Below are 23,528 nucleotides of genomic sequence, written 5' to 3'. Positions count from 1 at the left end.
AGCCTGTCGTGGGGCCTGACTTCAGGCACGAGGATCCTCGGTATAGAATTAAGAGAACCTTCTTTTATGCCTCTATCGGGGTATACTGAACTATCGGATATTTTGATCGGAGGCTGGGGCTGCCGATTCTCGAAGTTTCTGTGGGTCAGTTATCCCAAGAGGCATGCCATGGCGTCCCATTCAGTTGTCATCAAAACGAAGGCTTTTTTCAGACAATGAACATGAAGATCTTTGGGAGCGTATCAATGCGGATGGCGGTCAAGAGCTCCGTATCGGCTTTTGGATACGGCTGGCTTTGAAGACACAAACCTTGGTTGGCAGCGCTGTGCACTGTTTGTGGATTACCTAATGTGTACCGTATCGCCCCATATTTGGTAAGTTTCGGATAAATGCATGCCTTACCGAGCAGCGCCAAGAATCAACACAGGCGCATACAAGCACACACACTAGCGCAGCACCTGTCGACGTTAGGCGCGGACCGCCCATCACCTGTGACGGCAGTTGATGGCCACAGCTGCATGGGGTCAACCATATCTGTCTTCATTGGTCGGTAACTCTTCCTCCAGCCCCCTCAAAGTCCCAGGTCCGTTGTCTCGGGTTCCATTGTCTGCCTGACCAAATCGAAAATCTACAAGCAAGCCCAGTCCAGTTCTGTCGTCATGCATTTCTTGTCATCATCATGCCTGCCGGTCCTGTTCTGCAGCCTGTCGTGGTAGGGGATCCCGTCCCAGCTCCGCAAACGACGCCCATCAGGATTACCAGAGCATTAAACGACCCTATCTTGAGGCCCGGCTCTCTCATCTCACAGTGAGATTCTGCAGCTCATCCCAACAGCGGTGTTCTGGTTGGTGATGACGGCTGGTCACGATGCTGACTACCACCCTCCCGCATACTTCATGCAGCCTCGGCCATTTCGGATGCTTGCTCCCCTCCTGCGTTCTTACCAATGAGCATGTTGACGAAATCCTGGTACCTGAACACATCACCCCGCTTGGCCTGGCCAAGAGACCCCGCCTTGCTGCTGCTCTTGGAGAAGGCTCTACGGCCGGTGAAGCCACTGATAACCTTGTCAACATCAGCAGCTGTCAATGGCCGCTGACCCGGCTCTGGAGCCGTGTGTAACAGAGCATCCCGGAGTTCCTCCACGTCAATCTGCCCGCTATCATCGTCATCGAATGCTTCGAGGGCTGATATGAGCTCGGATGGCGGGGACATTGCAGCTAGCGGAGTTGCTATGGAATTTAAGAACATGGCCATCGTCATGGTTTGGGGTCCCGATGGAGGGAAGAATTGTGCGACGTCTACTGGGGTTGACGGCAAGCCTGTGCAGCGTAGGTCAGCACCCAGGATCAACCTGTCATATGGGGAGATGCTCTCCTACCTAGCTGGTTAAGCATGTCGGCTATGTCCTCCCTATTCACAGCACCGTCGCTATCGCGATCGAGGATCTGAAACGCCTCCCGCATTGTCCGCACTTGCGACGGCTGCAATTGCGACAGCGCGTTTGCCTGTCCAATGTTGGTTGCCGTTGGTATTCCAATCCCAGATGCTGTCGGGACTGGTGACCGCGCAGCTGGTGACCGCGCAGGGCCAGGAACTGGCATCGGTGACTGCGCGTGTGCGGGCGCTGGCGCCGGCTGGGGAGTGGTTCCGTGCCGGGGCGGGGTTGGCGGTTCTGAGTCCGGAGCGTCCTCTACTGTGGGCGCGAAAACACGATGCGGCCGGACGGGAATCGGACTAGCTGTGACAGCGGGACTGCTGAACCGGGCAATTCCCTCGGCGACCCCTCCCGTCTTCACCGGTGACGATGATCCCGGGGTAGTTTGTCGCAATGGGGCCGTGGATGCTGGCGATTGGGGCCGGCGAAATGGTGATGATCTTGGTGTCGAAAATGACAATGGGGATGGTTTGAAAGCCTGCGACCACATCAGAAACTCGTCGTGTTAATGTGGATTTTTGTTCTGGGTTAAATTACCATGTTGCCACTGCGATTGACTTGTCTTCGGCTGATTCGAATGAGGATGGAGTCGGCTGGTGATCGTTGCCCCGTAAACAAGTACCAAGTTAGGTAGACCCGAAACTGTAAGACACCGCGTTTCCAGCCCCAAAATCTTTTGCGATTCTACTAAGATGAATAAGATGCGTAATTCTGTATGGAGATTCTGGAGACTACGCCGAACGCTGACCTAGGTCAAAAGCGATACTCGGGCATCTACGAATTACCATCTGCACGTTCCGTGATTTCGTGCGTGGTGAGAGGTTGGTAGACCATGACCGAAGTAAACAATCGCACCTGACAACCAGCGTTTGACCAACCAGGGCATCGCGATGCGTGGCTTGCTGCTGTCGGCTGCGGGGCTGCGGGGCTGAGGAGAGTCCTTACTGGCCAATCAGCGCTTCGCTTCCGCGGCTGACAGCACGCGAGCAAGGAGGGGGGGGGCGGCGGATGGACCCAGCTTCTGTCCAGACACCAGCTTCCAAGACAGGACCCCACCATTGGATCTTGGGTGGCAGACTGCCCCACCCCGCTTTGCCAGTGAAGGTGAGAGGGTTGGAACAGACCCCTGACTCCTAAGAGAAGGCGACCAGGGTCCGGCCAACTTTAGCGACCACCCACTGCATCCACGGGATCGCGACGTTCACCGTGACTGTGGCCTTGACCGTTGGACGGGGGGTCACAGCCGGTCGTGTCTTGAATCTCGCATCTGTGTCTGTCTTTCGGGTTACAGCCGAACAGCGACGGTACTCCTATCGGCGATCCGTTCTTCCAGCAGCAGCTGCGTTGACACAGCAGCTGCACCCAAACGCCCTTTGCATCCGCGATCTTCGTCCTACGTCGTGTTGGTATCGGTATCTCGTGCCTCCTCGAAAAAAGGCATCTTAGCCACGCTTGGCGCCGGATACCCCAGGGCTGGTTTTCTATACCTCGATCGTATCCTGCGATACGTTAAGCATTGGGCATCACAAAAGCAAGGCTTTGCAGGACATTGTTGGGCTTGCGTTGCTCAGACCAAGCAGTAGCCCGAGAACGTCCCTGTTGACGATCTGATCAGATATCGCATGGTCCTGCAACTCGGACAGGTATCATTGAGGGATATATATTTATATATACTGTACCCTTCACGTTATCACCAACTTTGTTCGACTAAGTGACGACACAGCCCGCACATTGAGGTCCCTCCCCAGCCGTTTGATAACCGCACGCACATACATACACAGTAAACACGGCCCTTGACAGCAGTCAGGAGGGTGACAGGGCTGGCGGGCACATCCGCAGGACGATGGCATTGGGCCCGCCGCTGCTCTCTTCGATCAAACGGTCACTCAGTGCTCGTAGCCGTACCAATGGTCCGAGCTTAAGCCATAGCAGATCCTTCTCGACAACATCCCCTTCACAGTCCAGCGCCGACATGTCACAGATCGCACGTCCCACCGCCATGGCTTCCGATCCCGATCTGTCCGACACGAACGCCAAGAGCAAGACGCCTTCCACGGCTTCTTCGTCACACCAAAATAACACGCTCTCGGTTGCCTCGCGACGTGGGCGCTACGATGCTTCCGGTCGCAAACGCAAGAAGCTGCGCTCTCAGTACCCCCGAGGGTCGACGGAGAACCATGTCGAGTACATCCTCGTGGCCTCCTTCGACATCGACCGCGGCCCGGTCATGGAACATCAGTACCCTGTTGCCATCACGGGTGACGAGCACATGCTGGCCGAGCTCATGCTTCCGGACCAGGCTCACGTCAGAAACCAGGACTGGACCATATTCTTCCTGCACAAGGATCCCAGCCAAGAGGAGGAGGAAGCAGAGCGCCGCGCAAGGGAAGAGAGGCGAGCCCGGCGTGCTCGCAGGCGCGATAGGGCCAAGGGCATAATACACGAATCCGATGACGAGGCCGATGGTACCGGGTTGGATGATGATGACTGGGACGACGACTCGAGTGACTCGGAGCCAGAGATAAACGAGGGACCACCGCTGATCTATGTGCTCAACCTTGTCAACACAAAACAGGACAAGACGGTTAAGCGAGGCGCCATAGTGAAAGCCATGGCAATATGCACAAGACACCCTTTTCTACATATATACAAGGTGATTAGCAACATCGAATTTACCTCGGGCAAGCTCTGGCTGACCTCATCTCTAGCCCCTATTACTCCTTGCCCTGGAAGAGTACTTCAAAGCCCCGGTACCTGAGACCTTGGCCATGCTCTACAATGCTGTGAACGAGATGGATCTGTCTCTGATGCCGAAGCTCAGCTACCTCGAGAGACACCTCCTCCAAGTAAGCGATAACAAGGATCTCTTCGTCGAAAAGTTCGAGCAAATGATCCAAGAACGCATCGCCGAGGAGCAAGGAGAGGACCTTGCCGACCAGCCGCTGGATGCCAGCAGGGAGCCACCAAAACGGCCCAGCATCTTCCGGTCCGGGACGAAGCAGCACATCGAGGGTCACTCGGCATACGCTGTCCCTCGAGACACCCACGAGTTCGAGAGCAAAGTCGTGTACAAAGGCATCCCTATCCCGATCAAAGTCCCTGTGGCCGTCATGCCTGAGACTGTGGGAGACTTTTCCCTGATCAAGCTCATCCAAAACTTCTCCGAGCCACACGCGAAGAACCCTCAGACTTTCCCCCTACATCCTCATCTGACGACCAATGGCCCTAACACGCACCCGATCATTGTCCTAGTCAACGCGCTTCTCACAGAGAAGCGCATCATCTTCCTAGGCCATAACATGCCATCAGGGGAGGTCGCCGAGGCTGTGCTCGCTGCATGCGCTCTTGCTTCGGGTGGCATCCTTAGGGGCTTCACACGCCATGCCTTCCCCTATACCGATCTGACCAAGATCGATGATCTGCTCAAGGTGCCCGGGTTCATCGCTGGCGTGACAAACCCAACCTTCGAGCATCACCCGGAATGGTGGGACTTGCTGTGTGACCTGCCCAGCGGCAAGATCAAGATCAGCAGCAAGATCGAAGCAGCACCCATCACGGAAGGGTTGGTCTATTTCCAGCAGCAGAATCCTGCTTATGCGAACCTGGTCGGCGGCGGGGCGGCCGCAAACAATGACCTGACGGGCGATGCGGCCTTCATGGCTGATATTCTGCGTAGCATTGCTTCGCGTGCCGGCGAGCGCGTAATCCGGGCCAAGTGGAGAGGATGGATACAGAAGTTTACTCGTATTGCTGCTGCTTTTGAGGAGTCTGTGTTTGGCACTAGTGCCTTGCACATCACCAGCGACGACCCCGAGGCAGCCACGCTGGCGCAGTACGGGCATGGTTATGTCTGGGCCGACGAGGCGACCAAGGTGAGGGAGCTCGCGGGCAACGTCACACGGATTGAGGCGTGGAGGAACACGAGGAGTTACTACAGCTACATCCAGGTATGTCCAAACCACACCCCCATCTCATTTCTTATCCCGGAAACTGACCCTATGCCAGGACGTCGCCCAATCCTACACACTCCGCCCCCTCAAAGGTCTCGACCTAGCCCACCTCCACGACCGGCTGCGCACGCAGCGCCTTACCCCCCAGCAGAGCCGCGAGATCTACGACGCGCTATGCAAGTACGTGCGCTCATACGACGAGATTTGCCTGCTACTGAGCGTCGCGCCCGAGTCGCAGGCCGGCCTGTTCTACGTGGCGCTGGGCCTGTTCCACAAGGACCGCGACGTGCGCTTCCGTACCGCCGACCTGCTCGAGCGCATTGCTGAGCATGAGGCCGGGCAGCATTGGTGGCGGGCGTTGAGCAGGTTTGAGAAGTTGGCGTATATGCGGATTAAGCGTGAGGCGGAAGCTGAGGCGAGGGCCAAGGCGATGCAGGAACGGGAAGGCGGGTTTGGAATTGGGAGTCCGACGGATAATAGGAGGGCGAGTTAAAAGGGTGTATAGGCTTGTGGCCGGGAATCCATGAATTTGACGTTTCGGTCACTTGCGAAGGGACTGTTTTTATATATTGGGATATTAGTTGTAATGTAGTGGCGATACCATTTTGTTTTCATACAATGACCCTCGCATCGCTATAGTTGAGCAAAGATCCTTGATTCAACGTTCCCCTAAATCACTCCATCCACACTCCCACAATTTACAACAGCCCCAGATGCTTCGCTGCATGGTCGACATGCTCAGCAGCGAAGGTCGAAATGAAGTAGTACGAATGGTCATAACCCTGTGGTAACCTGTCAGCATCCTCTGCTTCATAGATCCTCTGACACAGCTCCAACTCACCTCATGATACCGCACCGTCAACCCTTCCACACCCGCCTCCTTCGCCGCAGCCTCCAAATTCTCCGGCAGCAACTGCCCTTGCTTGTAAAACCCATCTGCCAATCCAACATCTACCAGGGCCTTCATATCCCCCTTCCCCTTCCACACCCCCTTCCGAATTAACTCCGTCGCATCATGCTCCTTCCACGCCTCCTTATCCTCCTCCCCCAAGTACCCCGCAAAAGCCTTCTGTCCCCAAGGGCAGTTCACCGGGTTCGAGATCGGCGCGAAGGCGCTCACGCTCTTATACAGTTCCGGATGGCGCAAATACAGCGTCAGAGCGCCGTGCCCGCCCATCGAGTGGCCCGTGATGGAGACCTTTTCAGCGTCCAGATACTTGCCGAACTCGGTGTCGTTGAACAAGGTAGAGGGGAGCTCGCTGGTCAGGTATGTCTCCATCTTGTAGCCGCCGCTCCACGGCTCGCGGGTCGCGTCGAGGTAGAACCCGGCCGCGACGCCAAAGTCCCAGCTGTCGGTCTCGCCGGGGTAGTTGAGGCCGCGCGGGGAGGTGTCGGGGTAGAGGATAGCCAAGCCGAGTTGCGAGGCGCGGTGCTGGAAAAAGCCCTTTTCAGAGCAGTTCTCGGGGGAGCAGGTCAGGCCGGAGAGGTAGATCAGGAGGGGGACTTTGGGGGTCGGGGTGGTGAAGGATTTTGGCGGGAGGTAGAGGTTCAGGGCCATGGGGGTTGTGGTGGTTGCGGAGTTGTGGGACAGCTTGAAGAGCTTGCCGCCGAAGGAGGCGATGGTTGCTTTGATGGTGAAGGCAGATGCCATTTTGACAATTCTATGGCGGCGATGGTTGTGAGACTGGTGTTGTGTTGACTGTTAAGTGAGGGTGAGAGGAAGCAATGGCTCAGATGAATTTTAAAATCACACCGAGAAGGTTTCCCAAAGACGACTTTGTTGAACAAGGAGCTATTATTGGATCCCGACGTGTTCGTGGCTTTTAACCTAGACTATAATGTCCCCAAAAAGTATGAGAGCGGGTACCTCGATATCCTCCCGCAAGCACCGGGGCCTTCACCCCACCTTTATCGCATCCCGATCCGGCGGGGGATGGAGGGGTAGCTGGGGGCAAGCCCCAGCGCTCGGGAAGGATAAAGAGCTTCCCGAGCCGACCACGAGGTTCCACCGATACCATGCCGTCATCGCCGAGAGATAGCCAACTCTCCAGGTTATCCCCGAGCTTTGTCATTTTGTAAGAAGAATAAAAAGGGAGCCCAGCGGACAAGCTCAGATACCAAATTTGTCATGTGCTTTACACGGCATACCACCAGTTCGCTATGCTTCTTAATAGGCACTAAATGCCAGGTGGGCCAGCATATATCGAACCCTTCTCCACTACCTGTTCAACACCCGTCTAGCATTCCTCTTGAGATTGTCTAGACAAAAAGGAGAGTGACAGACCAGCTCATAGAACCAAAACGTAGTGTTTATTGGTTTAAAATTGTGTATAACTGTTTAAGATTATGGGTATCTGAACTACTAGTTGTTTTGTCTATAGCTTTAGGGAGACTGCTCTTCGCATGCTTCCTTCAGAGGGTAGCCAGCTCACAGTGGAACTAGAGTTAATTTGGTCTTTCATCTCTCAGGCCCTGGTGTCCTCCTGGCCAGATAATGCGAAATACGGACTCCACAACCCTCAAGACAAAGTCGTTCTTAACCTCAAGGCTTCATGGCTCAAGCCTAGCTTACCCGTCCTTCTCAAACGCATCATTCAAATACCCAACAAAGCTCTCCCGTATCCTTCCCGCAGCCAACTTTCCCACTAACTCCAGTCCAATCCCACCCCTGTTCAACGCCACGAACGCCCTCCTATACCTCTGCAGCTGTGGCAATCCAACCTTCTTATTCGGCAGCTGAACCACAAGCTCACCCTCTCCCTCACCATTAGCACCACCACCATTGATCCTCGGCAGCACAACTGTCCCCCCTCCCTCATCACCCTGCCTCTCCAAAATCTTCTTTACAATATCCTGCGTTTCTCGCTCCAGCACATAAAGATAATCCCCTCCCGGATCCTTGTCACGCTGAACGGTCGATTGGTTCGGTTTGATAGGCTTCCTCCCCTCGCCAGCAATCGCGTCCCAGATCTTGTCAAACACCTGCCTTGTCTGCGCCTCGTCATCGTCCCAAGCGAGGAGGAACAGAGGTGAATCCCACCGCGTCATTGGGTTGGGCTCCTCATACCGGAAGACCAAATTCTCCCAATTAGACCGTTCATATGGCTCCTCATCACTCTCGGCCGCTTCCTTCTTCTCCTCTCCCTCCTTCTTCTCTCCTTGCTCCTTCAACTTCCTTTCCCTCCTCTCCAACCGCCTTTCATTCACCTCCCTAGCCTTTTCCACCCCTCCTCCCACCTGTAATACACACGACGGCGTCCGCGCATTCTTCGCCTCGCAATACAACTGATACCGCCACCCCTTGATGTAATTCAGACTGTCCAATATCACAATATCCTTCGGCCCCAGCACGCGCTTGACTGCCGCGTAAAGCGCCGCGCGCGCGTCCTTTTCCGACGCATTGGCCGAGCGCACGTGGGCAGGGAGTTTCTCAGGGGAGAGGTCATACACGGAGCGCGAGATGGAGAGAGTCGCGTCAGAGATGTAGTGGAGGCGGTATTGAGGGGTTGATGAGAGGGGGGGAGGGATCGGCGAGGTTTGGGACTGGGATGGAGGTTGCGACTGAGGGGGATGTTGTGGTTGAGGCTGCGAGGGCATTTGAGACTTCGGCTGAGATGCAATGCGCTCCTCGAGATAGGCGTATAGTTGGCGGGCGCGCGTGGTCTTGCCCGAGGAAGGCAGGCCGGTAACAACGATGAGCTGGTCTTGTCAGTCCTGACTCGAAGGATTGAAAGCTGAAAGAATTACCAACTTACCGGCATGACTGGCTGCTTATAGAATGCAAGACATAGTCTTTGAATACAGACGCTGGCCTCAGAAGACGAGTCTTAAATCAAGATGCAGCTTGCTTTCGAGCACAATCCCGGGGGAGAAATATGGCGGGGTCAAAGCAGCCCCACCAATGGCTTATCTTATCGCTGATCGGAGGGATAAGCAGCTTGGAGCTCGAGGAAACCTGAGTTTTGAAAGTTCCTAAAAGCGCAGAATGGTTGTATGGAAGCCACAATTATCTGGCATATTCTTTTCCGGGTTCGAGACCGTGAGGACAAGTCGATGGATTGTTCCCCAAGGGATATGTCAGGACTAATGGCATTATATAAAGATCTACTTGACAAGGTCTAAAGGAATGGCTACGGAAAGAATCCGATCCAGGAGTCATATCAGCAAGGAATGGGCTTGTTGCTTCACGGCCGATGGTTTCATCCAACTAGTAGATGAGCACCGAATGCTATGCTAATCATGGACAAGTGTGGTAGGTAGCTTGGATCACACTGAGGGAAGGCTGACGTTCGAACAGAGACATGCTGTATTCACCAAGGGTATCACATAACGAAAAATGTCTCCCTTAACGCCGGACTTGCGCCATCCCATTTTGTTTTAGAGCATCCAATCGTCTAGCATTGGTGTGTGGTTCTTTAGTAGAAGAAGCCAATGATCTTGCCGGCAACGTGCTTGCGGCGAGCCTCCTCGTGATCCATGATACCAGCCGAGGTGGTGAGGATGACATAGCCGAACTGACGAGCAGGAAGGAGCTTGGTGACCCACTTCTCGAGCTCAGCCAGGCGGACATTGTAGCGGGGAGAGATAACACCGCACTTGTTGAGACGGCCATTGAGCTGGACGACGATCTTGCCAGAGCGGTGGTTGTCGACCTCTTCGAACTCGCCAATGTAGCCTTAAAATCCATGTTAGCGAAATGTTGCGAGGCACAAGACCACTCGACATCATTGTAAGTCTCCGGGAATGTGTAACAGGCTCGCGAAATTTATCTTTCGGCAACTTAAAAGACCATAGCCGCGGGGCAGATATGACCATAGTCTAGTTATCATGCCGATTGAGGTGTGTAGGGTTTGCGAGCTTGGTACACATTCCTGAAGACCCCAAAAATAACTTAGAAGGGATGTCCTTTCGGAACGTACCGTGGCGCTGCATGACCTGCAGGAACTTGACAATGACCTTGGACGAGGGCCGGATCATGACCTGGCGCTTGCCCATCTTCTCGGCATTGTTGATGCTGTTAAGAGCATCGTGGAGGACGGAAGTGCGGACCATTTTGGCGGTGTTTGGGGGTTGACTATTGGGAGATTCTCAAATCGGCCGAGGGAGATGAGGTATCTGCCAAAGTGCCGAAGCGATCATGTTAGCCTTCCGAGGCTCGTGAGCTTGGAGAGTGCCCTCGTTGACGTCGCAAGAGGGTTCTGCCCGCTCAATGCCGAAGAGGAGAAGCGTATCACAGCTGAAAGCATTCGGGTCGATTTTGCGACCTTCAGCCGAGCTGTGATTGCTTTCCTCGGCCTTTGCGAAAGGCGTCTTCCTGTTGTGTCGTCATGTTCGTGGGCGGCGGTGTGCTACATACCTCGATTGATGGGCTTCGTCACAGCTGGTGGAAGAGTTTAAGAGTAAGATTTCTCTGGCGTTGAGCTGGCTGGGTAAAATTTCCTGGACGTGTGGGGTGTGCATGTGGTCCGTGCGCGAGAAAAACTTGCCCTAACGGCTGGGTGTGGCTGTCCCTATGGATTTCGCGTGTGCCAAGCGGGCGGTGAAGCTCACAAAAATCCGGCCCAAATTTGGACGGCCAGAGCTTAGTGGGGCCGACTTCGCACAATATTCTCCAATTTCTGGCGACTGAGTTCCCGCGACCTCCAACACCAAAAGTCCTGTCACCCATTTACTCTTCGAGGATCGCCCCGACATTAACAACAACTAAGCCGTCAAGATGGTGAGGCTCCCATCCTATATTGATCCCATCCCTAGCCCTCGACAGCAAGCAAGAACGGAGTTGTCCAACTCAACTAGACGTTCTCATTATCCTCGAAATCACGAACCCTCTATTCGCTAAGGAACAGCCCCCGCTAACAATGCCGTCTCTCCAACATATAGTCGGACGTAGAAGAGACTACCGCCCCCCAGGAGGTTGAGGTTTCGGCCGAGGCCGGCAAGGGCCAGATGTCCGTTCTGGATGCCCTCAAGGGCGTCCTGAAGCTTTCGCTCATGCACGACGGCCTGGCCCGCGGTCTCCGTGAGGCTTCCAAGGCCCTCGACCGCAGGCAGGCGCACATGTGCGTCCTCAACGAGTCCTGCGAAGAGGAGGCCTACAAGAAGCTCGTTATTGCTCTCTGCCAGGAGCACAAGATTCCCCTCATCAAGGTTCCTGATGGCAAGCAGCTCGGCGAGTGGGCCGGTCTTTGTGAGTATCCCCGTAGATGAATACGATGGATTGTTGGAATGGGCTGAGTGCTGACTGGTTGTTCAGGCGTCCTGGACCGTGAGGGCAACGCTCGCAAGGTCGTCAACTGCTCTTGCGTCGTCGTCAAGGACTGGGGTGAGGAGTCGCAGGAGCGTACCGTCCTCCTCAACTACTTCCAGCAGGAGGCGTAAAGGGGTGACGTGGCAAGCGAGGATAGCGGCGTGTTGTCCCCTTGTGGGATAAAAGTAGGGTTATAAAATGAGGATATCTATGAGTGATATCGAGAAGGCACCTCTACCTTCTCCCGGGTCACGGTCCGATGGCATCTTTTACGAGATGTACTCTAGCTCTCACCGGCGGCATGGTTGTAGCAGTCGGGAAGACCATGAGAGCCCTTCACGCGGCTAGACTTGCGTGGCATTGCGCCTCAAAAGCAAATAAAAATGTCATGCCAAACTCTCACTTTCTTGCTTGCCGTTCATCACTTGCGACCCTCAACCATGATGCAATGCCAGCCAAATTGAGTCTTAACCTTCACCCACTTCGGCTTGTCCACCGTGCTGGGCTCAAGCTGATAGGCGGCCTCTTCAAACTGCTTATCAAGACTTCCCTTGACCTTCCAACCCAGCAAACCACCTGTGTAGTTGTGAATCAGTAATGCTTGGTCAATGCCATGTATTGCTGAAGGGAAATATGAAATGTACCTTGCCTGGCCTTGTCCTCAGAGAACTCAGCAGCAACCTTATCAAACCTCTCACCATTTTCAAGCTTCTCGATAGCTTGTAGGAGCTTGCTCTCTTTCTCGCACTGGGATATTGTCAGCTATGTTCTTCGGATTTGACTGTTAATCAAGATGCGGAAGACATATGATGATAGTTGGAAAGTTGACCAATTCACAGCCTTATTTTGGGATGGGTATGGCGTATCAACCAGATTATATCCATACATGAGAATTCAAGAGGCTCTGCGGTGAGAGCAGGTCGAAACAGCAAGAGAGACAGAAGGTTAACAGAGCTATGCTGAACTCTTCTTCGTCGCCAAGAAAAAAAACTCTATGAGAGTGTTTGAAAGAGAATGGGAAATACGGAGCACCTATGAAAATACTGAAAGAGTTGCAGTACATACCAGAATGTGCCTGACATTGATGCTCGAGGCGCCCTTCATCTTAGCAGGCTTCTGCTCAGCCTCTTCATTTTTCCCGCTCTTGCCGCCCTTCTGGTTCTTGCCAGCGGCAGCTTTATTATCCTTCTTGTCCTTGCCCATTTTTGTGAACTCTTTAAAAGAAAAACACTCCGATCGGTTGTTGAAAAAATGAAGTTCAGGGAAAGGTGTGTTTTTATTGCTGAGTTGGCGGTTGGATGAGGCTGTGATGGTGGCTAGCCTCCACCCCTACCAAAGCTTGAGTGGTTGATATACTGGAGAGGGTTAGGGTTAAATATGGGGATCAGGAGCAACAACGCATTTTGGGTTTTCATCCTGAGGATTTTTGAGCCTAAATGACTTCTAGAATAGAATAAATGTTGTTTATATTGTTATACACCGGTATATCTGACATGATAACTGCTATCATGGAAGATAGTTGAATATTCGGCTTGTATCTTTCCCTAGCCCACACGCACTTCATGAGGTCTGCTTTGTTCGCTTTGAGCCATGTATAAAGAGGTCAAGTAGTCAATTATCCCCCCACCCCCCCCCCAAGGCTCGAGAAAACATTCAGCGCCCCTTTAGCATAACCACTTCAACCTTGACACCTCGAAAACCCCCCTCTCTTGTTGTTCCGTCATCCTCTTGCTTCCCCTCGCCCGTATATTCCCTCTCCCGGAAACATCCGTAGTCCTCGCCCTGTCCTCTTTCAGTATATTACCTCTATCCTTGGCTATATAATCTTTTCTGCTTTGAGACCGGTCTGCTTCTCCCGAAACCTTGCCCTCCATGGTTGATCTCCCGGTCTTGTCCCTCAGCCAGTTTGAATATGAAGCTGGTGTTGTATTCTTGCCCTGGCGTTTCAGAATGAGCTTTTGGTATAGATGCCAGTCATCCATCTGTGAGGGATTTGGGATCTTCGCCAAGTCATGCATGCGAGGCTGGCCTGGGATACGCTCGAGGTCAAGCTCCAGATGGTAGCGGCCGGTGATTGGGTTCAGGATTTGACTGTAACGTAGGAGTTTGTATCTGTTCGGTGGAGTTAGTCAGGTCATGAAAATTGCCCGATTCCTGGACGAAGAACTTTGGGTTTCTAGAACCGGGCGTACTTACAGTCCGTCATTCCTCACACCAGCTGCCGGGGCAAAATCACTGTGCAGGAGGTTGCCTCTGAGCACCCGAACCCGCCGTCCAGTGAACGAGAGCAGCCCTGGGTGCATGTCTGCAAGCGTTCCCTCGCGGGTGTATCGTACACGGCTACAGTCTGCGCGGAGCTCCCTGCCGGTCAGGAAAGGTACGGTCATGACCGTGTCCCGGCCTAGGCTTGTCTTCTCCTTGTCAGTCGAGACAACCCCGTCTAGGAGGGCACAGGTTATGGTTGGCCACTAGCTAAATGAGGGAAGAGACAAATCAGCACCTAAGTCATATACCAGCCATAAAGGACGGATGATACTCACCATCCAACTTCAAACCATCCCTCCTCTTTGTCAGTATCGATCGGGGACGATCTAATCTTGCATGGCGTGTGCGATGGTGCAATATTGGGTGCCTCCAAAACTGCATCTCCATCGAGGGGCCACCGTTCCTCCAGCTCAAAGCTCCTCAATTCATCAATCATGAAATACCGATCTCTAAAACGCTCTCTCCAGACACGTTCCAGTTTTCTGGCCCTTAGAAGAACTCGGCGCATGTTGGTCTGAACTCCGCGAACCCATCCGGAAGGACACATTCTGATCAGGTCTGATAGAAGCTTGTCGAGATGGGCATCCTTGACGGTATGGAAGGAGACAGAAGTCGAAGAGGATAGGGCATAGGAAAGGAAAGTGTCAAGGTAGTCCGCATCCTGAGGATGTATTAGGGTGCTGTTTGGTCGTCGGTGAGATCGACATGCTAAGGAAGACCGAATTGAGTCGGAGAGGAAAAGAAGGGCCTTGGTGTCCAGCGCAAGAGGAGAGGAAAAGGAGTTACTGGTTGTGGTGTTCGTCCTCGGCGGTGTCGTCGGCGAAGAACTCGGCGAGGAACCCCCACTACTCTCATTCCAAGTACTGGCAGAAAGCTGGATTTCGCTGATGCTGCCAATGCCCAGAGCTCGACGATCGGGTCTCGAGGTGGAATCCTCCAAAAGAAGGAGAGAGACAGATGAGGCGTGTCGCTCTTCTGGTCTATCTTGAAATGGTTTATATTTCTCCTTCTTGAGGCTGTGTAGGAAGCCGCGCCTCTTCGTGTAGACGGTAACGCTCGTAGATGGGTGCTTAGGAGGGAGGAAGAGAGGCATGTTGAAGGGGACGCAGGGTTTTAGGATGTCTCAAGGAATTGCCGCTGCTGAGCAACGATCAGGTTCTTTGTGTTAACTAAGGGGTATAGATGCTGTCGACTCTAAGGGACTTAGGAACACTGAGGTGATGACATGACTTTGGAAAATAGGAGGGATGTTGGCTCCCATTAGGAGGTGATGAGGTGATGTTAAATGTGTGTGTCACGAGGTCAGCATTGTAGGCATTATGCTCTGGAAAGAGCTGCCCAGCTTCCCCAACCTTATCATGTTATCATGTTTGATGACTTCCAGTTTCAGTCGTGCTTTAGTCAACCGATGTCTCCCAAATCATCTCAGCTTCGACAACGTAACCAACACATCCTCCAACGCCTCTTCCAACCCCGCATCCCCCTTAATCTTCCCCCTCAGTTGCTCCGCAATCCCCACAACCGCACTCGTCGAATGCACATATCGCTTCTGCATCCCCGGGTGCGAGTTTGCCACGAGCGCTGTAACAAGCTGCAGCACAGCAACTTGGCACTCCTCCACAATTGATGGCTGCTTCTCATCCGGCACCCACCACGCTGCAACTCTCGTCACCACATCCATCCAAGCCTCCCTCGGCCCAGGTCTCTCAGCCTCTGCGACCTGCAGCAGCACACGCACGATCTCCACGCCGCGGGCAGCTTCGTTTTCGTCGCTGACTGTTGAGCTCTGCTCTAGAATGGAGAGGAGATCTGTCGCGAGAGCTTCCCAGCCACCGTGTTCTAAGAACGCGCTGATCCCGTGCTTAGACACGATGATACCCTCAAAAGCGACTAGCACTGCGCGACGGAAGTCGAGCTTTCCCCGGCCGCCGACGCGGTACAAGTCGAGGAGCATATCTGCTAGACCAGTTGCCTCCTTACGGAGGGTATCGTTATCATCTTCCCGCAGCCAGATGGCGAGGGCACGCACTGCGGCAAGGATGAGAGCGTCCTCGGGGGCGTTGTCGGATGCCGAGTCCCAGGCGACGGTGTGTCGCGCGCCAAAGTCGCTGTGGACCTTGGTTGTGCGGGCGTCTGGGTGCAGGCCTAAGGCGCCAGACACGGCGGCGTCCCAACGGTCACGGAGGTACTCGGTGGTGAGGGACATGGTCTCGGAAATGGCTTTGCGCAGCTTGAGAAGAAGGTCAGGGGAGATAACCCACTGGGTGGCGGAGGATGAGGAGTCGTCGAGGTCGGAGTCAAGGTAACGCACGAGGTAACCGATGAAATGGGAGACGACGTTGAAAGCGGAGGCCAAACGGCGGGAAGTCTCGGAGTACTCGGGACTGTTGAGGGTTTCGAGGAGGGTAGGAAGGGTAGCTCGGAGGTCGACAAGAAGGAGGTTGATGAGAAGGTAGGAGAAGGGATTGTCGGAGGATTTGGTCTCGCCCTTTTCGGCAAAGAGGAGACGAGGGGCTTGTGAGTGGTAGGCTTCAAGGAGGGCGGCGGAGAGGTTGGTGAAGGCTGTGCGGCCAGCTGAGGTGGGACGGCTGGCGACAAGCTGACGGATGAACTTGCTGATGGCTGGAAGCCATTTGGGATCGTGAGGAAGGATCTGAAGATCCTGGTGAGTATTGGTCTTGAGAGGATTCAAGGGTAAAGGATGCTACTGACAGTTGGATCTAGCTTTGGGAGGAGGTTAGCTAGGAAGTTTAGTAGGGTTACTGCATCAGTGCCCTTGAAGGATGAAACCAGACTTCCGATTGTGTTGTCAATCTTGGTTTGCAAGCTGTACTTGTCTTGCACTGTGGCGACAGCATTCAGCCATGCATACAACAGGACGTCCAAGACCAGAGGCTCTGATGGGGCCATCTCAATTAGGGGGGAGATGTCCTCGACCTTCACGAAGACCTCAGCGCCTTGGGGACGGCTCACGAGACTGACCAGTGTCTCTAGAGCGAGTTTCGAAGTCTCCTTAGAGCTATCTAGATTAATACAATGGTCTTTCGAGGTTCTTGAGGGTGAGGGATTTACATACCAATACAACAACGAAGAGACAAGATGGGGTATCCTGTTGACCATCTTGTCATCGCGCTTTGCATAGTCCGGCAACAGACTCACGAAGGTATGCAGTACGGACACAGCCAAGTCCAGCATATCGCTGGTATTTTTCTTCTGTCCATTTTCCGATAACTCCTCAGTCTGTTGTTGCTTCTGCAACTGCTTAGACCCCGTCCGGATCAACCTATCCAGAAACTTGGGTGATATGCCATCCCAAAGAGCTGCAACGGATTCCTCGTTATTTCGTAGTTCTGGAGTATTGTCAAGGACCGACTTGAGCAACGCAAGCCCAACAAAACGGGATGTATCGTCCTTTGCTCCCAAAAGTGTCTTGATCTTCGGAATTAAAGCTTTCGAGTTGGAGGCTAGTTGGGGCTGCTGAGAATTTTCACTCTGATTCATATTGTCTTTGGACTGGTTTGAGTGTTGTCGTTGGAAGCTGGTTCGATTTTGAGTCTGCTTGGTTTGAGACTGAGCTCTCTCCAGAGCAGGTTCACCTTGAGCCTGCTCACCTCTGACACCTTCGCTAATATTTCCTGCAAATTTCAGGGAAACAAGAAATTAATCCAGTCGGTCCTTCGCATCCAGAAATCATATATCGAAATTTCTGGCAATCTTTATATCATTCATTGAAGTAAAGTTACTCAGTCTGTCAGGTTCTATTTTCATCTGAGCTCCAAGAAACCAAGCAGTGGGTCCACACATGTCATCGATGCCAAGACAAGGATCCGCCAAGCTTCCGCAACTGGATCCACTTTTGGCCGGAGGTCCCTGGGGAGGGTTGAACAGAGGATCAACTCATGATAAGATAAGCAACCGACCGCAACCCGCCGCATCACGACAGCAGCAGCCTGCGACCGACAGACAACACATTCAACTTGCGATTAAAAGACCACTATTGGGGAGCGGGCATTCGGACCGCGCATTGGGCACATGAAACCCGGTCATGATACAATGAGGGTCGCCCACACACCCTCCTCCAGCTTCCCAATTAAGTCGCACACACGAAGCCCTCGATCAGCGCAATGAGCAGCCGTACGTCCTCTTCCAGACCCCCTCACGGCCAAGCCGGCCGCAGCAGCTCCTCCTATACTCGAGGCCCGAGCCACTACGACGACGCAGATGAGCTGGACCTCCTAGGCGACGACTCTCTGACCCGTCCAGCCGCCAGCCATGGCAATGCCGCCGACGACGACACAGCCACCATTCTGCGCGATGACCCCCTCCACTCCCCTGACCTCTCTCCCCCGCTGACCTTCAAGCGTAAGCACAAGCGCCCCAGTAGTGGCAGCGGTTTCCTCCTGGGTCCGGCCGCCCGTTTTTGGTCCGCAATATCCGGCACCACTGGCAGCCGTAGCGGTTACCGATCGCAAGAAACCTACGATCACCCAGCACAGGCTTCCCCCGACCAGGCCCCTACCGACCCGTCCTTCCGCCCAGGTTCCTCTGGCCTTACTAAAGACGCCCACAGCCTAGAAAGCTGGCACTTCGAAGGCCCGGTCCGGCGCGTCGGCTACGAAGACCTGACCGCCATTGACTGGATCTTCGAGTACACCAAAGAGCGTCAGCGCCAACGCTCCCTGCGCGCAAGCGCCACCTCCGCGGCAGCCGACTCCCCCATCTTAGCGCTTCTCGGCTCCATTCGCCTGTTACTTGATGCCTCTCAGGTGTGGATTGTGCTCGTGCTAAGCGGGATCGCGGTCGGCGCGGTCGCGGCGGCAATCGATGTCGCGACAGACTGGTTGGGTGATGTAAAGTATGGGTATTGTTCCGGGGTAGATGGGGGGAGGTTTTATTTGAGTAAGACAGCGTGTTGTTTGGGGTATGATGAGGGGAGTTTGTGTAATGGGTGGCGGAGGTGGGGAGACGCGTTTGGGGTTGGGGGAGGAGCGGGGAAGTGGATGGTTGAAGGGGTGGTGTACTTGGTGCTGGCGGTGGTTTTCGCGTTTACAGCGGCCGTGTTGGTCAAGGAGTATGCGATCTATGCGATGCATAGCGGTATACCGGAGATTAAGACCGTGTTGGGGGGGTTTGTGATACGGAGGTTCTTGGGGGTTTGGACGTTAATCACGAAGTCGCTGGGCTTGGTAGGTCACTGCTCTTCTCTACAAGGGACTACCGCTGACAGCTTAGGTGCTCGCGGTGGCATCGGGCATGTGGCTCGGCAAAGAAGGGCCCTTGGTCCATGTTGCTTGCTGCTGTGCCAATTTGTTTATCAAACTCTTTCCCAATATTAATAACAATGAGGGTAGGTCAGCCAGCGAGCGTGTGCTTAGAGACTGTCGCTAACAGTTACAGCCCGGAAGAGAGAGGTGCTATCAGCGGCCGCAGCCTCGGGCATATCCGTCGCCTTCGGCTCGCCCATTGGCGGGGTGTTGTTCAGTCTTGAGGTAAGTGGAAGCCCCCGTTGACTGGACGCTCCTGTTTCTGACTTCAGCAGCAACTTTCATACTACTTCCCTGATAAGACAATGTGGCAGAGCTTCGTGTGTGCCATGACGGCAGCCGTCGTGCTGCAAGCTTTTGACCCGTTCCGGTCGGGCAAGTTGGTCTTGTACCAAGTGACATACAGCACCAGCTGGCACGGCTTTGAATGGGTACCCTTCATCCTCTTGGGCATCCTAGGTGGTGTCTATGGAGGCCTCTTCATCAAGGCAAACATGAAGGTGGCCAGGTGGAGAAAGTCAACTCCTTGGCTTCCTGGACCAGTGACTCAGGTCGTTCTCGTGGCCGGTCTCACCGCGATCATCAACTACCCCAACCACTTTATGCGCTCTCAGAACTCTGACCTAGTCTCCAACCTGTTTTCGGAGTGCGGCAAGCTTTCGGAAGACTTGTTCGGCCTCTGTAAGACAGGAGCTGCATCTGCCGGGACTATCTTGCTACTTATTCTAGCCGCCGTGTTGGCCTTCCTCCTAGCAGCCATCACCTTCGGTCTTCAGGTCCCAGCCGGTATTATCCTGCCCTCCATGGCCATCGGCGCGCTGACCGGTCGTGCCATAGGCATCATCATGGAGATCTGGCAACGCAACTACCCCGGCTTCATCGCCTTCCGCACCTGCGAGCCCGATATCCCCTGCGTCACACCCGGCACATATGCTATCATCGGCGCCGCAGCCGCCCTCGGCGGCGTCACCCGCATGACCGTCTCCATCGTGGTCATCATGTTCGAACTAACCGGCGCCTTGACCTATGTCCTCCCCATCATGGTGGCCGTGATGATATCCAAATGGGTCGGTGACGCCTTCTCCCGCCGCGGCATCTACGAGTCCTGGATCCATTTCAACGAGTACCCCTTCCTCGACCACAGCGACGAAGCCACCACCCCGATCCCGGACATACCCGCGTCTCAGGTCATGACCCGCGTCGAAGACCTTGTCGTCCTCACCGCCACGGGCCACACCATCAACTCTCTCTCCGCCATCCTCGAATCCCATCCCTACCGCGGCTTTCCCGTCATCTCTGACCCGCGCGACGCCATTCTGTTGGGCTACATCTCCCGTGCCGAGCTTGAGTACACCCTCCACGCAGCGCGGCATCCTCCGCGTTGTCTCCCCCCCGAAACGGAGGCATTCTTCGTGGCCCCTCCCCTGGGCGCCGACCCCGCCGCGACGCTGGACCTCCGTCCCTGGATGGACCAGACGCCGCTGACGCTGCCGAGTAGATGTCGGCTGCACCTGGCGGTTAGTTACTTTCAGAAGCTGGGCTTGCGGTATGTCTTATTTACCGAGCGCGGGGCGCTGCAGGGCTTGTTGACGAAGAAGGATGTGTGGTATGTGCTGAACGGGGCGGAGGAGACAAGAAGGACGAGTGGGATTGTCGGGGGTATAGGAAGGGATGGGGAGGATGAAGATGACAGGGTCGAGGGACCAAGGGGTGCAGCGAGGGAGGATGGGGAGGGGGAGAGTGCCGGGTTGTTGAGGAGTGTCGGGTTGGCGGATGAGAGGTCGATGGTTAGTCCTATTAGGGATGGGGCGAGTAGTATATTGTAGGTAGGATGGGGCGTTGGCTTGGAACAGGACTATAGGACAATAAAAATGTTTCTTTGTACAACCTCTGGCAACTTAAGGGAAATACGTGTAATTCTCCAAACGAAGGATTTCTAAGGATTATTATTTATATGTCTCCCTAACTCTATTTGACCGCTCGAAATGAGGCCGCATGCGTTTGAGTTCCAGAGAGACATCCAAACGACCGTCTTTGCTTGAAGGATTCGCCCTCGAGGCAGCCATCTCTGCCTCATCTCTCACCCCGGGCCCCTCGCGAGAGGTGGTCCAAATGGCATCAGGCTGGATAAGGGGGTCCGTCAAATCACAATGGCTCCAACTGGTTGCGAGGCCCCACTTTAATCGTGGGCCGACCAATAACAGCGCCAGCGCGCTTAAATCCGCCCATCTGGACCGCGATCTCACTCTTCGAAGCCTCTCACCGGTCAACACTCAACCACACAGCAGCCTGAGAACTTTGGGCAGCTCAGCATCAATCAAGAGCGGCTGACAAGCCGATTTAGACCTAGGCCTTAGGCGGAATCCCCTTGAAGCCAGAATAAGAGCGCTTCGGATCAAAGAATCAAGCGCAAGCAAAACACATCAGATCTCCCCTTATCAAACGGTCTTTAGAAAGACTTACCTAAGGACGACGACTAGAGTCTCTCATAGACCCAACCCACTTTTCTCACCACACCCGACAACAACCGCTCGTCGATATCTCGGCTCAGCTTCATCTCCAGCGCGCAATGAGCGCGCAGTCACCCAACCATGCCGGACTACAAAAAGATTCTTAAAGAGGGATGGCACCCCGAAAAGGACCTCTCCATGTCCGACATCAAGGACAAGGTGAAGGGCAAGACCGTACGTTCTCTCATGCCATTGCCATCCTCGCCTCAAGGACTCACCGGCTAACCGCAGATCCAGAAAAGCCTTATGGGCCGCGGTGATGATGTATGTCTCTCTCGACACTTCCTATACCTTTCCCTGACCTCACGAGATACTAACGCCCTTCTCAGAACCGCGCCGAGACCCGCCATGTCCGCCCTCTCTCCTCCCTCCGCGACCCCTCTACCTTCGCGCCTCCTCCAAAACGGTATCCCAACGCCATAGGCACAGCTACTAGGACCCCCACGACCTCCGACACCAACACTCCTTCTGTCCCAGCAGCACTCCCCGCGCCGGACTCAACCCCAGCCCGGGCTACTGAACCCGAATCCGACCCCAACGAGCCTCCCCCGCCGCCCAAACCCTGGGTCATTGACCGCACCGGCCTCTCCACAGCCAACCTCCCTCCCCCTCCAAAACGTCTCGACGGCGCAGATGGACGTCCCGTCCCTCCCCCGCCGCCAAGGCCATCCGCCACCGCCGCGACGCCAGTACTATCAGCACCAGGGGTTGAAGCAAAGCCCCCTCTCCCACCGAGATTACCTCCCCGGAGAAACACCGCCAGTTCCACAACCACATCCTCAGCCCTAGCAGTATCAACGACAACATCGACGGCAGATACAACCCCCAACCCGCCTCTCCCAACCCGGCCCTTCCGCTCCTCCTCCTCCTCCGTCACCCCCTCTTCGGCATCTTCCCCACTACCACCAGTTCCGTCTTCTTCCCGCCCTGACCTCCTCAACCAAAGCGCGCTCAACCGTCTCGCGGCGAGGGGGGTGAACGTCCCAGGGCTGGGTATCACACCCAACAGCCACCAGCAGCAGCAGCAGCAGCAGCAGCAGCAGCAGCAAGGAACAGCGATATCGGAATTGCAGTCCCGTCTGGCGAGGTTGAATACCTCCTCTCGCTCATCCATCACCTCCAGCAGTTCGGTCGGAACCGAGCAAGGGCAGGTGAGGTCGCCTCCGCCACCTCCTCCAGCGCCGAGGGCTGTTGGGCAGCAGAATGCTGCAGTAGCGACAGGTGTTGGGGGGGTAGCGGCGGTTGTGGCGGCAAAGAAAAAGCCGCCCCCTCCACCGCCGCCGAAGAAGAAGCCTAGTTTGGCAGTTGGGGGGAGTAGTTCTGGGGCGAATGCTGGGGCGGAAGAAGAGGCGCCGCCGCCTATTCCGCTTGCTACGAGGCCTACGTTTTGAATGGCCTGAGAGCGGGGTTAGAGGTGATGAGTGGAGTCTGTACGGTTTATAGATAGGATGTGATATGGGGGGATATAAGTGCAGATGGAAGCGTATGTATGTATATAGCATATCTGGTGTCTATGGGCATCATGAGCTCCGGGATGGAAATGCGTAATATTATACCTTTCTGTACACTCATCTTATCTTGTTACAAGTAGGGCATATCTATGGGATCACACAGCAAGAGAAACACAAGTACCATCAATTGGACAGCGAGAGGACTCATCGTTCATGTTTGCTGCGAGGTATCTAAGAGGATCGGGGGTATGCAAAGGCGCTGCAGCATCTGCATGCATTGACATGGAAATGATGGTGAGATCGTTATGGTGATGGAAGAAAACCTGGAAACGAGTTTCTTTTTTGGGTTCGTCTTTCTCTTCGTTCGGTCGCAGACCGATTTGACTGCCTATATAGACAGACA

At 54.5% G+C, this 23,528-nt stretch overlaps 11 protein-coding genes across 11 annotated transcripts; 4 read left to right on the top strand and 7 right to left on the bottom strand.

Moving 5' to 3' along the window:
• Nucleotides 1-894: 894 nt before the first annotated feature.
• CTHT_0070130 (putative calcium ion binding protein) lies at nt 895-2,272 on the bottom strand (the record flags this gene model as incomplete). Its single annotated transcript, XM_006697228.1, has 4 exons — nt 895-1,322; nt 1,382-1,696; nt 1,785-1,916; nt 2,224-2,272. The coding sequence occupies 4 exons, from the start codon at nt 2,270-2,272 to the stop codon at nt 895-897; spliced, it is 924 nt and encodes a 307-aa protein (XP_006697291.1).
• Nucleotides 2,273-3,410: 1,138 nt separating this feature from the next.
• On the top strand, nt 3,411-5,881 carry CTHT_0070120 (uncharacterized protein; the record flags this gene model as incomplete). Its single annotated transcript, XM_006697227.1, has 3 exons — nt 3,411-4,040; nt 4,147-5,385; nt 5,444-5,881. The coding sequence occupies 3 exons, from the start codon at nt 3,411-3,413 to the stop codon at nt 5,879-5,881; spliced, it is 2,307 nt and encodes a 768-aa protein (XP_006697290.1).
• A 205-nt stretch (nt 5,882-6,086) lies between these two features.
• CTHT_0070110 (S-formylglutathione hydrolase-like protein) lies at nt 6,087-7,039 on the bottom strand (the record flags this gene model as incomplete). The annotated part of the gene is made up of 2 exons (XM_006697226.1): nt 6,087-6,170; nt 6,230-7,039. The coding sequence occupies 2 exons, from the start codon at nt 7,037-7,039 to the stop codon at nt 6,087-6,089; spliced, it is 894 nt and encodes a 297-aa protein (XP_006697289.1).
• A 917-nt stretch (nt 7,040-7,956) lies between these two features.
• On the bottom strand, nt 7,957-9,149 carry CTHT_0070100 (putative chromatin binding protein; the record flags this gene model as incomplete). Its single annotated transcript, XM_006697225.1, has 2 exons — nt 7,957-9,087; nt 9,144-9,149. 2 exons carry the CDS (start codon nt 9,147-9,149, stop codon nt 7,957-7,959), a joined length of 1,137 nt encoding a protein of 378 aa, XP_006697288.1.
• A 654-nt stretch (nt 9,150-9,803) lies between these two features.
• Nucleotides 9,804-10,440, bottom strand: CTHT_0070090 (40S ribosomal protein uS8; the record flags this gene model as incomplete). The annotated part of the gene is made up of 2 exons (XM_006697224.1): nt 9,804-10,063; nt 10,308-10,440. 2 exons carry the CDS (start codon nt 10,438-10,440, stop codon nt 9,804-9,806), a joined length of 393 nt encoding a protein of 130 aa, XP_006697287.1.
• A 664-nt stretch (nt 10,441-11,104) lies between these two features.
• On the top strand, nt 11,105-11,766 carry CTHT_0070080 (40S ribosomal protein eS12; the record flags this gene model as incomplete). Its single annotated transcript, XM_006697223.1, has 3 exons — nt 11,105-11,107; nt 11,269-11,575; nt 11,642-11,766. The coding sequence occupies 3 exons, from the start codon at nt 11,105-11,107 to the stop codon at nt 11,764-11,766; spliced, it is 435 nt and encodes a 144-aa protein (XP_006697286.1).
• Nucleotides 11,767-12,056: 290 nt separating this feature from the next.
• Nucleotides 12,057-12,838, bottom strand: CTHT_0070070 (putative cis-trans protein; the record flags this gene model as incomplete). Its single annotated transcript, XM_006697222.1, has 3 exons — nt 12,057-12,211; nt 12,280-12,382; nt 12,701-12,838. 3 exons carry the CDS (start codon nt 12,836-12,838, stop codon nt 12,057-12,059), a joined length of 396 nt encoding a protein of 131 aa, XP_006697285.1.
• Nucleotides 12,839-13,299: 461 nt separating this feature from the next.
• CTHT_0070060 (uncharacterized protein) lies at nt 13,300-14,993 on the bottom strand (the record flags this gene model as incomplete). The annotated part of the gene is made up of 3 exons (XM_006697221.1): nt 13,300-13,747; nt 13,832-13,996; nt 14,176-14,993. The coding sequence occupies 3 exons, from the start codon at nt 14,991-14,993 to the stop codon at nt 13,300-13,302; spliced, it is 1,431 nt and encodes a 476-aa protein (XP_006697284.1).
• Nucleotides 14,994-15,320: 327 nt separating this feature from the next.
• On the bottom strand, nt 15,321-17,401 carry CTHT_0070050 (uncharacterized protein; the record flags this gene model as incomplete). Its single annotated transcript, XM_006697220.1, has 3 exons — nt 15,321-16,553; nt 16,613-16,919; nt 16,977-17,401. 3 exons carry the CDS (start codon nt 17,399-17,401, stop codon nt 15,321-15,323), a joined length of 1,965 nt encoding a protein of 654 aa, XP_006697283.1.
• Nucleotides 17,402-18,024: 623 nt separating this feature from the next.
• CTHT_0070040 (voltage-gated chloride channel-like protein) lies at nt 18,025-20,990 on the top strand (the record flags this gene model as incomplete). The annotated part of the gene is made up of 3 exons (XM_006697219.1): nt 18,025-18,745; nt 19,298-19,389; nt 19,467-20,990. 3 exons carry the CDS (start codon nt 18,025-18,027, stop codon nt 20,988-20,990), a joined length of 2,337 nt encoding a protein of 778 aa, XP_006697282.1.
• A 765-nt stretch (nt 20,991-21,755) lies between these two features.
• On the top strand, nt 21,756-23,065 carry CTHT_0070030 (uncharacterized protein; the record flags this gene model as incomplete). Its single annotated transcript, XM_006697218.1, has 3 exons — nt 21,756-21,848; nt 21,912-21,938; nt 22,004-23,065. 3 exons carry the CDS (start codon nt 21,756-21,758, stop codon nt 23,063-23,065), a joined length of 1,182 nt encoding a protein of 393 aa, XP_006697281.1.
• Nucleotides 23,066-23,528: the final 463 nt, after the last annotated feature.

This window comes from Thermochaetoides thermophila (genome assembly GCF_000221225.1).
Source record: "Thermochaetoides thermophila DSM 1495 unplaced genomic scaffold scf7180000011822, whole genome shotgun sequence".
Taxonomy (NCBI): Eukaryota; Fungi; Ascomycota; class Sordariomycetes; order Sordariales; family Chaetomiaceae; genus Thermochaetoides; species Thermochaetoides thermophila.
The sequence above is the reverse complement of the archived record's forward strand: the minus strand, read 5'-3'. Positions and strand labels throughout refer to the sequence as shown.